This window comes from Vidua chalybeata, chromosome 1, assembly GCF_026979565.1.
Source record: "Vidua chalybeata isolate OUT-0048 chromosome 1, bVidCha1 merged haplotype, whole genome shotgun sequence".
Taxonomy (NCBI): Eukaryota; Metazoa; Chordata; class Aves; order Passeriformes; family Viduidae; genus Vidua; species Vidua chalybeata.
This window is the reverse complement of record NC_071530.1, coordinates 126,652,827-126,671,785: the sequence shown is the minus strand read 5'-3', so window position 1 is coordinate 126,671,785 and position 18,959 is coordinate 126,652,827. Positions and strand designations below refer to the sequence as shown.

General features: G+C 36.6%; 1 protein-coding gene across 1 annotated transcript in view; it reads left to right on the top strand.

Annotated features, from left to right (window-relative positions):
* CNGB3 (cyclic nucleotide gated channel subunit beta 3) overlaps positions 1–17,892 on the top strand; it is a 68,638-nt gene extending 50,746 nt beyond the window's left edge. Inside the window, exons 11-18 of the mRNA XM_053966623.1 lie at positions 3,870–4,011; positions 5,913–6,072; positions 6,434–6,531; positions 7,572–7,655; positions 9,198–9,316; positions 13,732–13,878; positions 16,380–16,560; positions 17,659–17,892. Of these exons, the coding sequence (XP_053822598.1) occupies positions 3,870–4,011; positions 5,913–6,072; positions 6,434–6,531; positions 7,572–7,655; positions 9,198–9,316; positions 13,732–13,878; positions 16,380–16,560; positions 17,659–17,892 (1,165 nt within the window). The remainder of the gene's footprint in view (positions 1–3,869; positions 4,012–5,912; positions 6,073–6,433; positions 6,532–7,571; positions 7,656–9,197; positions 9,317–13,731; positions 13,879–16,379; positions 16,561–17,658) is intronic.
* Positions 17,893–18,959: the final 1,067 nt, after the last annotated feature.

The following is an 18,959-nucleotide window of genomic DNA, read 5'->3' as shown; positions in this document are numbered from 1 at the left end:
AGTTAGGCAAGACCTCAGTTTCTCCTAAACTAATGCAACTAATCACTAATGCAACACCAGAGCATCACTAATGCAACACCAGAGTGTAGAGTCTACGCAAGGACAGTAGCAGATATTGAAAAGGTCTCTTAAGTGTACAATTTCAACTATATGTGTTTATTTACAAACTAATTTAACTATCCAAGTAAAAGATCAATCTCCCTAATTCCTGAGGAAAATGGACAAATCTTTTATCAGGGATTCAGCATAATGTCATTGTTCTGAATTGTTCCAAGGAAGTATCTCTCTTTCATGACTGTTCACAGAGAAACTAAAACCAGGGAGCTGAAATTCTCATGCAAACCCTCCAGGTCAGCAGTAAATTTAGGCAAAACAAATCATTTCACTTTGCTCACTCTTCTGCTGTTTGCAAAGAGTCTGCAAAATTATTTGGCAAAGTTAAGACATCTATTTGCATCCCAATTACGTTTCTCTGTAATGTGCTGCCTTCCTGTTCCGGGCACAGACTTAGTGGATATCTGTAAGTCCCAGAAAATGGTCACTGTAAGTGTCTCGAACAAATCCACTCCTTTGGTACACATTGCCCACTGCACAGTGAGACTGGCAAATCTTGAAATGTACCTCGTGGGTTTCAGCTGTGCGTTGCTCTTGCAATAGGTCTGATGTGTCACGATCGCAGTGCTTGCTATGCAAAGACAGTTTTGTGCCTCCAGGCAAGCTCATATGTCAGACTTTCAGTCCTGCTACCCACAGCCATACTTTTTTAAGTAAAAGCTTTATAGTTTGCTCCACTGTGTACGAGATCATCATCATCACAGGCACCTGATGAACACATCACTCTAGAAGAGGTACCAAGAAGGAAGTCATTAGTTTATAAAGGCTGCTGTTTTATTCTGTTTAAACCCATCCTAGCTGTAATCTGAGAAGAGTCAAATGTGATAGTCCTGAAACAATGCTTCCCTGGGCTGAAATGAATATGTGAATACCACCTTAAAATTTGAGACACATGCACAAAGGCCTGATTTACCTGCACTAACCAAAACCATGAAAGAAGTTTAATGTATTCTGAAATGGGCTTTTCTGAAAAAGATATTTCTATTAACATAATATTACAAGGTATCTTATTTGCAGTGTTTCTGAATGTTTTCATACCTAGGATTTTTTAAAGGAAAAATCTAGTACTTCGATTGCCTGAAGGATAAACATACTCCCTATGATGAGCGGAGGCAAAAATCCCTTTCTTGTCTCATGACTGTTGTTTACTTCAACAGTAATTTTATAGCAGGCTGGTAAGCTGTATAGTGAACAGTGATGGTTTCCAGACACATGCTGGTAGGAAGCAGAGCTGCTAATACTGTTGAAATAGGAGTTGTTTTTTCTGGCTTTCCTCAAACAAAATTTACAATCTCATTTCCCCCTTTCTAAGGGAAGAAAAAAGCTGCTCTCTATTTCAACTGTACAACTTCCATTTCAGATTAAAATAAAAACAAAAACGCATAAATGGAGAAAACCTGTTCCAAAGAGATAGAGAATATCATGTGCCTTGCCAATAGAAAATTTCTTTTGAAGTAAAATCACAGAAGAATACAGTATATTAACTAAATCTTAAGAAAGGGTAGAAAGATATTTTGGACATACAACACTGCAAAGAAGAATGTGACCCCTAAATTTCTCTGAGGAGGTGCTTTCATTCTTTGTAGACATTCCCAGAATAAAGATTATATTGTCTATCATGGTGGAGTTTGCAAACTTGGCATGCAGAGCCATTGAGGGTGAGTGATTTGCTTAACTACTTTTTTTTTTCTAAAGTAAGTACCACAGAAGTATTGTTAATTTCTTTACTTTTATATTACCCAGTTATACATGTTTCAAGCACCACAGCATTCTCAGTTATGGCAAATCAATATGATATTAATATCCTTTACATAATTCCCCTCAGCCAAGCTAAAAGCATCATTTTATGCTTAAATCTGTAATTCTTCCAAAACGGACCTCAGTCTTTTTCTTATTATTTGTTTATGCTACAGAAGTCTAAGGAAGAGCTGCCACTGATGCATACTTTGCTGAAAACATGCGTATGTGATTTTTTTTTCCCAGGTGAAAATATTATTGTGGCATAATCCAGCAGTTCATTTTGCATCCCTAACAAGGAAAAATGTTAAAATGGAAAATATGCAATGAATTTTTTATTTAAGGACTCTGAATGAAAATGGCCAGTTCTGACTGTTAACATCTAAAACTAGAAAACTATGGTAAAAGTGATCATTGTTACTGCATTTTCTTAATCTGCAACCAAGAAAAAAGGGACTTTGTAATGAAAAGCAGATATCAATTGCTTGGTAAAGCCTTACATTTTGGGTGAAAAGCTTGAAAATACTTTCAAGTGATTAAAGAAAAAACAAACCTCATTGGAACTAGTTTTTATCATTAGTTTATTTTCTTATATTTGCACAAAACTGACCCTGCAGCTGTATTATTACATGAACCTCTTATTATAGTGTAGCTCATATCTTAAAAAGAGAGGAGTCTGAAATACACCTAATGTCTGCAAGCAGACCAGGTGTCCTCAGGTTCAGAGCAGGCCTGAGAAGATGCATGTGAGACTTTCTATATCAAAACAAACTTATCTCCAAATGTATTTCTTCTGTGTCTTAGTGCTTGGGGGGGGGGGGTGTTTGGTTTTTAATTATTATTTAAAACGCAATAAAATTCAACACACATAAGGAATCATTAGTGCTTCAGAAGCAGTAGTCACAGCTGAAGTAATACAAAATCCCACTTTATAATTAAGATAGATGAAATTCTACTCCTAATCATCAGCAAAACTGAAGTCTGATTGTACAGAAAGTTGGGAAGTCACATTTTAATTAATAGCAGGCTTTTAAAAATATACCTAAACCAATTATTTGTTTGCTCAGAAAAGAAGGAAATTATAGCATTCTCACAACAATGATTTGAACTAGTTATTCCCCAACTGCAATGCTGCATTGCTTGTGGTATCATGTTCTAGAAAGAGATTTAAACCAGAATTTTAGAGATGCCAAGGAACTTTTTAAAGCATTCTGTCCAGGTCCTTTACTGCTTTCATAAACTTGTGTTATCATACTAGTAGAAATACATGACTTGAAGGCAAAAGGCTCCATAGTGAAAAAGGCAAGAAATATTTTGTTAACGTGACAGAAGGATTTGTGGAGACCAGCAGTTAGGAGATATTAATAGAGGAGTCAACCTTTCAGTGCTGAATTAGTGAAGTGGTTTGGAGAAGCTGAATTAACACACAGCTTGTGGAAATATGTAACTTTTTTGACATAACCCAGGAGGTAGAGCTAATGAAGGGTGCTCAAAAGCAGAGTGGGAGGAAGACCAGTATGATAAAAGGAGTAAAAATGGACACAAGAAGAACAATATTGTGTTTGTCATTCCCACCATAAGGCTTTACACTGGGGTCATCACACTAAAGCCATGAAGGGGACCTTCAAGTGTTTGAGCATCTATTATGCTGCTACAGAGGCTCTGGGAAGTCTCCAACACTTTTACACTGCTTTTGACCATCTTCACTGGTAGCATTCTAGCACTGTCATTTCCATCTTGGCAATTTTGTACGCAAGTCTTCTTTAATGCTACCTAGGATTACTAGAGAACAGTAAATTATAGCTGCATTTCCCATATATTCTTAGTTTGCTGTGAGAATATTCAAATCAACCTGACCTATGTAATTATATCATTTATAAATTCATAACCTTTTATAAAATGCTGAAAGTCTTTTGGACTGAAAAGCATCACTGAAAGGCCCAGCTCAAATAGGCATATGCTTAACTTCAAACACATAAGTAGCTACAGTCTAACAAAAATGCTGTTTGTATCCACAGGTACCTGAGGTGCTACTACTGGGCAGTTCGTAGTTTAATCACCATCGGTGGCCTTGCAGAACCACAAACGCTGTTTGAGATAATTTTTCAACTTCTGAATTATTTCATGGGTGTCTTTGTCTTCTCCAGCTTAATTGGTCAGGTACATAAAAAAATCAATAACAAGTTAGATTCAAATTACTGTAATGTAATGATAACATATTCAATTTAATGGACTTTAGTTCTGGGAAAAAGTTTCGTTTCCATCCTCTATTTTAATGTCAAACATACTTATTTTTCTTATAAATACATGTTTTTAATCAGTTCCCTGTTTTGTAGCTCTTTTGCACACAAGCTGATTAAAAGCTAAGACTGCAGGACACAGATGACCCTTGAAATTATGTATAATTCCTTTTTTTTTTCCTTACTCACAGCCAAGGAGACAAATCCTTGATATTCACATTATACTGTTAAATCTGAAATAAAAATTGTGATTGTTGAATAAGTCATGCTCAGTACTACTACTGATAAGATTCTGTTAATGGAAATCCCATTATTTTTGTCAAACTGGAACTCTGATCTCTTCCACAAATTACAATATATTTGTCAATCTGAAAATTAACTGGTTTCTATTTCTCTTGGTTACCATTTGGCATGAGGGAAATAAAAAATCCCATATTGCAGCAAATCAATGAACATAATTGAAATATTTCTGGTTTGTAACTATTAAACTTGGGTTTAGATCATAGATTTTAAAACACATTGCCTACAGAAAAACACATGCTGAGATTTCTGAGTGAGGCTGTGCCTTATCAATTTCTGTAGAAACCATTCCAGATTTTTGATTTGTCTATGCCTGTTATAAAATTAATTATTAAAAAAAAAAACTAAATTAAAACTGAAATTTAATTCTTATTTTGAATACAACATTTGAAAAGTTCAATCCAGCAGCTAGAGAGTGCATATGTCTCTCGCTCTTTGGATCTGCAAGAAGGCCGAACTGTCATGGAAGAGACTCTTCCTTACATGATTTAAAATTCCTCCATAAACCAGAATTACCAAAAATAAAACAATGCATACATATAAAATATTTCTTCTGGAAAATTATTAAATTCAAGTATATATAATTAAACTTCAGAGTTTGCATATTTATAATTTTTCCCTAAATTGTTGCAACTATCAATGAAAGCGTCATTTCCCCAAGAAGATTCTACAGATCACTTTTTGTAACCAGTGTAGTCATTTGCAGTCTCAGACTTTAAACCTTAACATACAAGCTGCTTCATTGCATTTCGTTTGTTATAGTTCCTGTTTACAAAGAACCCTTAAAATTATTGAGTTATTCCTGCTTTAGCACACTTGCCTAAAAGTTGTTACTCCCATTGCAATCAATTGCATCTCTGTAATAAAGAGCAAAACTCAGCCCATGGCACATTAATCCTTGGCAGCTGCCAGCTGAAGCCATTCCACTAAAATCACATCTGAGTATTTATTCTTTTGAAGAAGGAATTATCTATCTACTTTCTAAAAACTGAATCACATTTGAGTTGAAATGTTAAATGATGTACCTGCACTAAAAAATGTAAGGTTACCTTTCAGCTCTCAGAGCTTAGGACTGATCTCAACTACTTAAACAGTGGTACAATCTTAGTTTTAGTAGTGTTAGATGATGCTGTAACAGAAATTCAGCCCAGTTTGCTTTGCTTCTGACTTGCATTGCATGCCAAATACAGAGTAGCTTTACTATGGATTTTTAAGAAAAGTATTATCTATAATTTTCATCCATGTCCAGAAATACAAGACAGAAGAATAAACTAAAACCCAGAAACAATTCTTCTAAAATCATGTTATAATCAGACAATCATATTAAATCTGTAATGTTTCTGAAAAAGTGGATGAAGCACCTATTCAAAGCATGCAGCCGAGTGCATGTTTAATTTCTTATAAAAAAATTAAATGCAAAAAATATGATATTATTTTATTATTTTATAAGTTGCTGACAAGATATTAAAATCAAGACTATTTTTTTCTGAAATGTGTGGTAACAACAATTGACATTTGCAGATGAGAGATGTAATTGGAGCAGCAACAGCAGGGCAGAACTACTTTCGTTCCTGTGTGGACAACACTGTCTCCTATATGAACACCTATTCTATTCCAAAATTGGTGCAAAACCGTGTTCGAACGTGGTATGAATACACATGGGACTCTCAAGGAATGCTGGGTGAGGATTTCCAATTCCAGTTACTTAGCATGTCTGAGTGAGAGCAGTTATAGAGATACAGATATAGGGTGAAATTCACATTTCTCCTTTTCTGAATTGCATGTGCGAAGTCAGAGGAGGCTGCTCAACTTACTTTGGAAAATAAAGAAACTAAAAAGCAATATGATTCTTACTACTTCACAAATTTTATTCATTAATACAGTGGTTTGGTCATAATTTTGGACAAGATTTATTAAGCATCTTAGTAAAAGCATATTAGCTGCTTCCTCACCTGAACTCATAAGTGTTAGAATAACTCCATTAAGTTATTTTTGCTCATTTTTGTGAACATTCCTTAATTTGTCTTTTTTTTGTTTTTCAGATGAATCAGAATTACTGGAGCAGATGCCAACCAAAATGCATTTAGCTGTTGCAATTGACGTGAACTTTGCCATTGTCAACAAAGTGGACTTGTTCAAAGCAAGTAGTTTTACAGGAGAATGCAGAAATATGTGGTACTCCATACAGAAACTTTGTTTTGTGCATCTTGCAACACTTAAGTACATGTTTGTTAGTATGCAAGGCAAAATAAGTCAAAGAACTATCTCAGTGAATGGAGACATCAGAACAAACCCAACTGCCTGCATTTGGATTTCTTTTGTGTCGAGGCAGTGATCTTGAAAGAAACAAATGAGATTAGAACAAAATCCTATTATGACGACATCCTATAGCTGATGGTATGGTCAGACTGTGAGTGAGTTCGGAGTATAACTAATCTCAACAGTCAGAGAATAATCTAATTTTTGACACAATCCACCTTGCTGTGGCTACCCAGATCTGCCTGAGAGATCACCCATGCTCCGTGTTCTGGCAATGTAACATTGGTGTAGAGAAAGCTGCATCATAGTCAGTTTTTGTGTGAAGGAGCTTTCTCTTTACTTACCATGGTAGTTTTCCAGAGCTACACTTTAAATGTGTACTTAAAATTGAATTTCTGGGACAAAAGCAAGAAGACCCCAAGTTTTTAGAAGTCTACACAAAAAAATTTCTTGTCAGGGTATTTGCAAGAAATCACATGATACACCTGTATAAAAATTACATGGTTGTACATTTTTCTCTACATCTGCTGAAGACATAGAATTCATAGATTCATATGAGCATTTGACAGGATCTGTTGTTTTCCCCTGGACTGGTTTAAAAAAAAAAATCCCATAAAATCCCCATAAAAAAACACATAAAGCTATGAACATAACCCTAACTGAGCTTCCTCAGAAAATCTAGACATACAGAAACTCACTTTATAAAAAATGAAAATATATTCAACCCATAGAGAACTTCATACGTGTTTGAAATAACAACTCTTTCAGTCCTTTCTCAGCTCTAGTAGCTGATCTTTATGATGTTTTGAGTTTGCATTCCACTTATAGAATCCCTGGATTATTCCTGTATTGTTGGCTTTTGAGGCACTAATAATCACTTTTAATACTGAATTAGCAGAGTGATCAACTCTATTTTAACAGGGCTGTGATACCCAGATGATATATGACATGCTGCTAAGGTTGAAATCCATTGTATATTTACCTGGTGACTTTGTCTGCAAAAAGGTGAGAATTCTTGTTTTATTCATATAAGAATTATGTTATGTGTTTTATAAACAGAGTTCAGATATCGGTCAACAATGTCCTTTAAATAAACTTAATCCTGACTGAATCAGAAAGCATAAAATTAATTAAGCTACTCTGTGTAATAACAACAAATGTGCTCTCAAATTTCAATCTAGAGCAAGACAATATGGATTTTATTACTTACATTACCAACCATGAAATTATAGTAATGTGGGAAAGTATTTAATGTAAATATGGCTTATCGAATGATACCTCCTGAAATTTTCATATTTAAAAATGGATCAAACATAATGTTGCTATACTTCTATATATACAAACCCAGCCTACAGATCTCAGTCTATGACACTCTGTCTGTGCTTTGTTTGTGTACTCAGACAGACTTAAGTAGAATTATCTAAAAATGTAGAAAATACACTGCTCCGTAAAGCTCCTTCCAGAAGGATCTGCTCTGCCTTCACTCACAGCTCTGAGCCTTCTCCAGGTTTCCAGCTGTCACACTGTCTCTTAGCAAAGATGTTGAACTTGTCTCAGCTTTTTGGCTTAAACCTGGCCAGATGGGTAGTTCACAGGTAAATCTCAGTTTCTGACCAGTGAGCCCAAGTCTCTTTCCAGAAGGCATGTAAGCATAGGGCAAAGTCAGATGCAATCAAAGCTTGGGGGGATTAATAGTAATCCGTACTGCTACTGCTCTGGCAAGTGACCCACAGGTCCCACCACCTACACAAGTGACCATCAGAACCCCTTAACTTGTCTTTAGCCGTTCTGCTCCAACATGCTCATTAAGGTCCTTCTCCCTCCAAGAGTTAAGCATGCAATCCTCCTCCAGAATGCTGGGCTAGTTCCACTGACTCCACTGTGCAGAAGTTAAACATTTGTGAATACACTGAAGGATCAAGTATGTCCTTTCAAAGACCAATCCCAGAATTGCTGTTGGCTAAGAAGAGTGGAAGAGCAGTTTGTTGTGTTTGCTTATACAATGCACAGCATGAAAGGATCTTAGACTACAGCTGGGACTCTGACACAACAGAGAGAATAAAGGACAGCAACAGATTCAATGTTTTGATAATGCAATCCGATGCAAACAGTTCTTAACAAAGACAGGTTATTGAGCTATCAACTTATTACAGCTTGATTCAGAGCTAAAAGGCCTCTCCTTTGTATAAGTCTACTATGTGACCAACAACCATAGAAATCTTATTAATGCTGCAGCATGTATGGAAAGTTGGAACCACCTTCCCCCTGGATGTATGTTGGTCTCATCCTACTTCACTGAAGAGATGCTGCATGCAAGCTTGGAGCACCAACAGAAGAGATAGGAAGTACAAGTCCCTTCATTTTCAGTCCTGGCTCTGTTGCTGCTGCTTTTTCACTTTTAAAACTAAATTGCCACTTTACCTCATAATAGTGGTAGACCCTCTGCTCATGAGAGAGTAGAAAGATATTTAAAGAAGGACCTGTAATATGATCTGAATAACAAAAACCATTGCTAAAACAGAGTTCTTTATGTGTTTGTATGCCCAGGGAGAGATTGGCAGAGAGATGTACATCATCAAACAGGGTGAAGTTCAAGTCCTTGGAGGCCCTGATGGTACCAAAGTCCTGGTTACACTAAGAGCAGGAGCTGTATTTGGGGAGATCAGGTAGGTCCATCACAATTTTTAATACTTTTTCTTAGAACTTGTCAAATAATCACCAGTTTTTTTAACTTCTCTGTGGTAAGTGTGACAGTGGGGAGGCAAGAAAGTGGGTAGGATCAACAAAGAGGACACTGAGCAAGGAGAAGCATGTAAGTGAAGGAAAATCTAAGTGAAGTAGCAGTGATTAATAGGGCAAGATCTGAGACCAGTATTTTGATCAATGCACACAGGGATATAGAGAGAAATTTCTTCTTTAGCATTTTAAAGATTTAACACATCTCCCTGTTATGCTGTCTGCAATACAGGAGGACCAAATGCATTTTATTGTCTGTAGAATAAGACTAGATGCCCATAAATGGCAGATGGCAAAGAAGAAAATTAATCTCCAACAAAATAGCTACAAAAATCTAAAATAGCAATTAAAAATAGTTCATTTAAGAGCTGATTAAATTGTTGAAAATCAGACAACCCAATTTGAAAAAGTATTTATTTAAAAGCATACAAAACAAGAAAAAGGTGGATAGACCAGATTTTTTTGTCTGAATTTATCTGGGTTTGAATTTTTTTGCTGGTAGCTACAAATGGTTTTTATATTCTGCATGTACTTTCTATGCAAAATCCATTAACTCTTGTGTGCTAAGTTCCCCAGTTAGTCAATCAAGTGTTAGTTTTTAGGCACTGCATCCCTCTGCTGAGGTTGGCCCAAGGAAAAGTAATAAAATAAATGTGCTGCTGCATGTGATAAACTGGACCCTTGGTTTCTTCCAGCTGCCTTGCTGTTATTGTTAATGCTCTTGCTGGTAGCTTTAATCTGCCTTTTGAAAAGCAATAATCAACTCTGTACAAGATTTACATTTGTCCTCTAGTTATGTCTCCCTTTGTAGTAGGGGAAACATTCCTGTTTTTCCAGTGATGTGCTTACAGAACTTGCTTAGACCTCAAGTGGAAAACATCTTATATATCAAGTTACAGAACTTGTTCATTAAGTGGGAAAGTGAAATTATATCAGTTCTTTGAGAAGGTTATTTGGAAGGTATTTCTCTGTGTGACAATATAATTACCTGAGCAAAGCCTCCAAATGAAAGTAAGTGTATTGTAAGTTATGCAGAAAGACTGAGAATGAACTCATCAATAGGGCTGAATAATGAAAAGACAGAAGAAAAGCTAAAGCAGTCCCCATATGTAACACACACGTGGTTTTCAATTATTTATTAGTCTGGTATTTGAAGTGAGAACTTTGTATTTTAAACTGAGAAATGATAACTATTGGTTTCAAAATACAGAAGGGATTTTTACACTTTTGATCTAACACAGGTGAGCGCTTGTTTCCATGTGAGAACCACACAACGACCTTTAAAGATTAATTTCCCAGTATGTGTTACTCTTTACATAATTGCCAATATGGCCAGCAAAATCTTCAGCAATACTATAACACTAAGTGTAGTGTTCTAGTCTTGTTTTATTCATCACTGACCTACTGCAGCAGCAAATCCATTCAGACACGTGTAATTTGCATATAAAATATCAGGCAGTGGATAAACTCAAGGAGAAAAAAACACAGCAACTGGCAGACACGATGCACTAAGTTTATCAGTAGAGATATGCTCTTCCTAGTGGCAAGGTGCTAGAAAATAATGAGTTTGTATTCTGCCTTTCTATATAAATTTTTCAAGGTCTTCTGAATAGAGCATACCACAGGCAAATGTAAAATAATATTCTTTAATGGATTACGTACTACTTTTTCTAGGACATCCAAGTTTTCCTCTCACTTCATAATGGTTATAACCTGGTATCAGGCTGATTTCTTTCTGATTTCCAATTTAAGATTTGTTTGGAGAAATATGTCAGCTTCCTTCTGAGTGTTTTAGGTTCATGATTTATAAGATGCTTGCTATTTGATCTCACTTTGTTCAAAATGCATGACAATGATGCTTAAAAGTCTCCAGGAGTGAAGGAATTGAAGAAAATAAAAACTGTTTATTGCCAAAAAATTCCCTGAATTATACTAGAAAGCCAAAGCAAGAGTAAAAATCAAACATGTCCCTTGCCAATTTCATCCTTGAAAATTATTACAGAAAGGGATTAAGCAACAGGAGTTCTAATTAACATTTTACCCTCATTGCAACTTTCCTGTACAAATATCAGTTTGGGAAAGTAAAATAATTTCAGAATCAGAAGCAAACAGATTGTTATCTTAATGAAAGCCCATCAGCAAAGACAATTCAGAACAAGAGAAATTCAGTTATAACAACATTTCACTAGCCCAGAGAAAGTTACACTTCAAGCCAGATGTCCTCAGTCATCCATTTACTGGTATTTCACTAGAGCCATATCCTATCAGAAAATGTTAATTCTGGAAAAACTAAAACATTTCTCCATTTTATGTAAATTTTTGACAGGAAGATCTCTAAATGTTTCATCTCAACATCAACTTTCATCTGTTTTGTAATTTTAATCATTATATAAAAAATCCAAACTACAGGGACTATTTAATTTTGTGAACAATGACATTTTCCAGTACTTTGGTCCAGGATTTCCCTCAAAATAGTAGCTGCTGTTTTTGATGGGCTCTGCCCTTTGGAGTTTGACATCCTTATCAGAAGCAAGATCCAGACCTATTTCCCTTTCCTGACCTACCAGTTCTCATATGCACATAGGTGCCCAGCTGAGCCACCACAACCCTGCATGTTCAGCTGATAACACAAGCCATTCCCCAATTTCTATTAACAGCAGCTTCCCACAGAGATCAGCTATAAAAACAATAGATAAACTGAGTCATCACTTTGACAGCTTTATAGCTTGAAATTTAATTTGCTAGCATAGGAATTCTAAGGTTATCAATTTCTACTATTATTACAGCATTTCACGCTCACAACTGGAGTAAAAAATGTTAGGTAAAAAAAGCAGATTTTGTCATTAATATAGATATTGCATTACCACAAAATCCTGCAAGGAAAATGTATCTGTTTTAAAAAATTTGATCATGTAACACTTCACACATTAGCCAAACCAGATTGAATGCTGGAGTACTATAACTTTGTCCTAAGTCAAAGATGATTCTGTTTGAGCAAAGACTGCCTTACTTGTAAAATTCACCTTACATCATCGCCATAATGAAAAAGCTGATCTCTTTAGTCCCTGTCTACCTTGATAAAATGAGCTTTCTGTTAGGAAAGCCTAAAATTGATTGTTCAATGACTTGCTGAGAAGTGACTCATCAGAGCTCAAAAGGTATTTGCAATTTTCTTCAGCAGCTTTTCCTATTGCGCAGAGTTTTATTCTATCTGAGGAATTGTAGAGAATTGTTTAAAAATAAGATGATAAACTGCATTTTTAGCTTCAGCTCATGTATTGATTGCTGTCTTGAGTTGCAGAAAAACACTCTGTGGGCATGTAAAACTAGCCTTGCACACACAGTTGCAGAGGTCTCCTAGTATCCTTTATAAACTAACTATATTATCTATATGATTCAATAGTTAGAAATATGTTTTATAAATATCTTTAATATTAAAACAAATATATATCCTTGATTATTACTTCAGATGGGAATTAATTTCTGTTTACTGTGGTTCAGAGTATCTTTTTAAAATAACTTTTAAATTTAGATAATATTAAATGCTTTCTAAAAATATTAATTCACTGGGAAATCTTTAAAGGACAAATTTTGGGGTTAGATATTGAATAAAGTAATTGAGCAATTTTAGTACTAACAACAAAATGCAAATTCTCTTACTTACCAGCAGAGCTGACAAATGAAGTCTCTTAATTGCTTGGTGCAGGACAAACAATTTATTTTTATTCGTACATCTAATTTTTTCTTACTGTCCTCCCTCCGGCCAGCTACTGCTAGCTAAACTGGTCTAATGCCTTACATTCAAAATAAAATAGCCTTCTTTTTCTGGCAGACACATTTGTAACTGCCAGCCTGAAAGACCTTCCCAAAGTGTATCATTCAACTTGCCAACATTTAAGCATGAGATGTGCTATGTGAGAAAATAAAAAAACTAGAGCCCCACAGAAGTTATTCACTCAGAAAAAAAATCCTTCGGGGAGGAGAATCATTCATTCACTGTAAATAATGCTGCTCTACTACTGATGCAAATAATTTTCAGCAATAAAACTGAGGAAATGACAACTTCATATGAGAACTAAAACAAGTGCAGTCTGAGCTGTGGGTATCTCTATTAGCAAAACTTTCCACAGTCCTTAGCATCTACATATGCCTGACCACCAGTGACAGTTTGCCTTCCTGAGATAGAATTTCTAATCCCATCTGCACAGGGCCTTTACAGAACACTGGATAGAAAAGCCAGCTCTGTAAGAGAGCTTTGCAATGACTTTAATGGAGAAGCACCAGCAGAGAGATCCCTCACTAGGGCAAGTAACGCTGTGACTGATGATGTTTATTTTCATTCCAGCCTACTAGCTGCAGGTGGAGGAAATCGAAGGACTGCCAATGTCGTGGCTCATGGTTTTGCCAACCTTTTCATTCTGGACAAGAAAACACTCAATGAAATCTTGGTGAACTATCCTGACTCAGAAAAACTTCTCATGAAGAAAGCAAAGTATGTCCTAATAACAGTTTTTAAATCATATAATTTAGCTGCAGGATGGACAGTTGTGGCTTATAGATGATTTGCATTCCTTTCTTGGAAAAGTAACAGTTGTAAACACATTTGGTGTTAGGGGTCAGATTTGCCTGGTATTTTCTAATTGAAAGCATGGTCTTGGAAGGAATCCCAGGGGTTATGGAAATGTGGTAAGTAGAATGAAATCCTGAATGTAGTTGCCTTATGCATTATATTTAAGGTAACATTAAAAAAAATAGGAGATTAGGATACATATCAGCACTTTTTACATCATCAAGAAAGAAACTGCAGGACAGATATCGGTTAAGGAATAGGTTTTCAACGAAGCAACAAAACACTTGCAATTAATTCTACAGAGATATGCTTCAATGCATCCACAGACTTGTATGCGTTTCCAAAACCTTAAGCAGCAGTTAGGAATGGATTTAAAGTAAGGCCTGACAAGATAGAACTACACAGATTAGATACCTGTGCATTTTATTCAAAAGCATTCTGAAATGGGATTTGAAACCAAGACTGCTTTTCACCTTCCTTTGACTAGCTTGCTAGGATCACTGTTTTCACAGTGAAAGGGCAAAGTATTGTCAGATTTTGTCATAAAATTATGACAAAATGAGTACCTTGCTATCTTGTTAAAGGTCCAAATATTTGAAACAGTTTGTCATTTTTAGTATACTTCAGCACCCCTACTGATCTCTATTGTTACCTCGAATTTCTATCAAAGGTGGAATGTTGGTTGCAGACTTGAAATTCCCCCAGAGAAGACTAAACATAGCACAGGAGAGACATTTTGTTTTTCAGAAGTGCTAGCAAATGGCTGCATTCATCATGTTGTAACAGCACTGGTAGTCAAACAACAGTATCTTGAGAATCATGATGCCCCTGAGAAACAAGGAAACCAGACACAGAATGGGCTAACTGCTCAGTTTTCAAAACTAGCATTAACAGCTAGAAAAGGGGAAAAAATGCATGGACCAATGATCTCCAGCAACAATCACTCCTGACTTTTTTCCAGCTTCTAGCTAAACAGTAGTATGACCTTGTTATTCCTGTCTCTCTGTCCTACGCTGTCTCTTCTGCTTTCTTGCCCACCCTAGACATATTCTGCCCATCCATTTAATTCTGCTTCCTCCAGACAGCCTTTCTCAACTGTGGAGCTTAATCATACACCTTTTGTATCTGCATTCCCATTGGAGCTCAAAGACCTCTCTAAATATCAGACTAAAACCAAGATATGCTGTTTAATTTTAAAGATATGCAGTACCTGCACTGTGCAGGAGGCCATGTTGCTTACCAGTCTAGGCATCCACAAATTCTGCCAAAACTAGGCACAAAGAGGAAATTTGTGCACTGTTTTCATAAAGATTGTGGTTATGTTCAGTTTTGGAATGAAGTTACCAGTTGCTCTGCCCTAGAAGGTTTACATTAGATTCCTTTTTGGTCATGTGACACCCTTAAAGGGCTCCTTGAAATAAACTGAAAGGATTTATTCAATAAAGAAATTTGTTCTATTATCACCTACCAATAACCTCTGTGTGTTTTTTGTATAATAAAGCCATGCAAGCTCCTAAAGTATACATTTTTTAATTTGTGGAAATGAAATTAAACAAAACAAAACAAACAAACAAAAAGGAGTAAACCCTTCACTTCTGAAATTCCCAGTGTACAAGATGCTGGAGAAAATGACAGTATTATGGGATTTACTGTACTTCAGACTGTGAATATAGTCCTCACTCATAAATAGCCTTAAGTCAGGGCTTTTGCAAAGATAGAAAACTGGGCTTGAAATCTGTACAGTAATCTAACAGAAACTGAATGCATGAGAACCCTCTGCTTTTTACTGGTCCCATCTATCTCGGATCTTTCATCTAATTTTTACTCTCATTATTCATTTTCAGTTCTTGTCATTATGGGTGCAAATCAGTACAGCTACAGAATGGTGTGAAAATCTACTCTGCCACAAGGCTGGCAGTAGTGTTTGTATTGTCAGGGTGTCTTTTTCTACTGAAGAGGACCAAAAATAAGTACCACTGTCTAACCTGACCTGTGAGAGATGACCCATGCTGGAAGTTGGTTTGGTAAAGTATTTCCTCCAAAAGTGCCAACTGGAGTCCTGGTGGAGCACCAAATGCTCTCTGAATGTGCATCCAGAAGGCCAGATAAGAGACTGATACCTCAGGATGGGGCACCCACCCCCCTCCACACCTCTTCTTTCCTTATCTTTCTCTTTGATTTGTTTTGTGACACCTTAATTTGAGCCAGCCCTTGTCTATACTCCAGGGTATAGGTAAGCAACTCCAGATTTGAACAGTTGCATCCATCTCTACTAACTGTTTCCAATTTTGCTCTTGTCACTTGACCTGGGAACCAAGCAAGAGCCATCAGATCTTCATGCATAATTGTGGTATTTCAGCTTTGCAGGAACTTCACTCAGTTTCACAGCACTGCTGTATGTTCTTATCCCCTTTTTTCTTTAGGGTGCTGCTGAAGCAGAAGGGGAAACCTCCTCCGGGACCACCAGTGCAACAACCACGGGGCTTGGCCAGTCTCTTTGGGCAGAAACAGGAAACTCCAAAGTTGTTTAAAGCAGTGCTTGGAGGAAAAGGAAAAGAAGGCCTTGCTAAGCTGCTGCAGCTGAAGAAACAACAAGAAACTCAGGTAAAGCCACAGAAAACAGAGTAGATTAAAATTTAGCCTTGCTGCAATCAACAGCAAAAACTCCCAGTAGCTGAGATAGAACCACTTTTCCTAACCTCTGTAAACACTAATTCTAAAATTTGGCTTGATCTTTCTGAACCTGGACTTTATGCAGACCAGAGAAAACAAAAGCAAGGGAAAAAAAGTAAGCAAACAAAAAATCCTCTAAGAAAGTAAGGATAAATGGATTTTACAAAGGCCTTAAGGGCATCTGATCTTCTAATTTTATGTAAACAACAGTAAATAGAGAAATACCTAAACACAGTAATCTGAGCCAGCTGACTCGGGCACATGGCGAACTTTCCAATTCAGTGTCATCTCTGGTTGTTAAAAATCCTGAAGACAAAATATAAAGTGTAGCCCACACAGCAAAAACTGATTAAATCTCTAATATCTTGCACTTACGAGAAATCTGTTGTTTTAACTGATGAAAATAATTCCCACATAATACTCTGTTCTGAGAAACATTAATGGTAATAAGAACCTGCTCACTTCTACATATTTACCCAAAGGTGGCAGAATTCTTTTTTTTATAGCTAAAACAGCTGTGGTTATATTTAAGTTAAATAAAGAACTTTGCACTTTGCTCACACAAATGACTATAAGGATATGATTGGAGCAGAAATACTGCTCATTCTAGTGTGTATTTGTGAACTATATGGACAGCAAATAGGCTTGGCCAAGGAATGGGGGCAGTGTGAAGTATGTCAAGGTTTATGTAACACTTTTCTTTCTCCACTAGTTTAAGGACATAAAGGAAGGCAAGACCTAAGGAAAGGTTCTATGCCCCAAAACGGGTCTGTTTCATCCCCCTATATTAGTAAGAAGCAGATATTATTAATATCCACAAGTGTTTCCTAAGTTTTATATTGATATTCTGATTCTGAAATTGCATTTTTTATTTAGAAACCAATTTTCAGCATCTGAATAGAAATTTACATGTGTTGCATACCCTTAATACAGTTGTCATGCTGTGCCTTTCCATGTCAATATACAGAATAGAACTAGTTCCTGAATTTCTTTTGCAGAATTGGAAAACATTAAACTTCTTGTTTCTAGGAAACTCAAGCTGAAACACAGACCAAGCCTAAAGAAGAAGAGAAGAAACCTGTGGCACCTGCAGCCCCCTCTGCACCCCCTGCTCAGAAGGAAAAGCCACAGGCAGATGCTAAGCCTGCAGTTATGCAGAGAGCAACCAGTAAGGAGTCTCTGATCATTAGTATGACTCCATCCCCCAGAGCAGGAGAAGGAGAGATCCTTAAAGTTGAAATTAAAGAGAAAGAAAAGAAATAGATGGTGCTTTGGGGTGTGGCCCCATCTATTTGTCTTGCTACATTCAGAGGGCTGGCCAGACTTTGCTTTTGGGTATAGAACATAAAAGTAGAGACTACACATGAGAAAAATCTACTCCAGCTCCTCGTCTTCCTGCCCTCCTCTACTGGCACAACTGCACAAATTATTTATGTTCTTAACCTTGATACTGAAGAGAGAACTTTTGGTGTATTAGAAATTACGGCTCGGATTGTATTTCACAACCATTTGTTTCTTGCTGTATTCATGCTCTCCCTTTTCTCTTACTCTGTCTTGCTCCTACTTCTCCTCTTCCCTCTCCTCTTTATCCTTGCTTTCTTCCTGTTGTTCCTGTTGCTCAGTTTGCTCTTAGCTTTTGTGTGTATTCTTTTCTGTTTTCTCCTCTGCCTTCCCATAGTTATCCTTTTCCTTGCTACTGCCCTACTGTTGCTAAGATTCCTTATGTTTCTCTCTATCCTTCTCCCTCCTCCCCTTATACTACTAATCGGTGACCTGGGTTTGTGACCAACGTGGCTCAGAGCAGTCAGCAGGTGCTATGTGTTGGGATATTTTACCTTGGGACAGAGGGCAACATAACAAAACCATTGTCAAAAAATAAATCCCAAAATCTGCAAGAGGGGAAACAGATTATAGAATTATTGTCAGCCCTCTGAAAGCATAAACATCTGCTCCAGCTGTCTTTGATTCTGACAAACTAACTAAAGACAGTTCATCCTCCAGAAGTGACGTGTAATTTTGGGCTGCTGATTTATTTGCTTGATCTTGTCAAGGGGTTGGGCATGCTCTCTGTTACATCTCATCAAGTAAGCACTTGATACAGCTGTCTGAAGAACCTTAGTATCTAAACCAGCTACTTCAAAAATAAAGGCTATTTTATAAAAAGCAGGATTTACACTTTCTGGCTCTGCATTGCTAAGTTACAACTAATGTTCCAATTGTTCATCTACGCCATAGACTTAGACTAATGGTGCAAAGAGAAACCTGTGTCTCTGTGTCTTAGCTACATCACACTTGTGAACTACAGTAAATCCTTCGTGAGTGCCACAGCT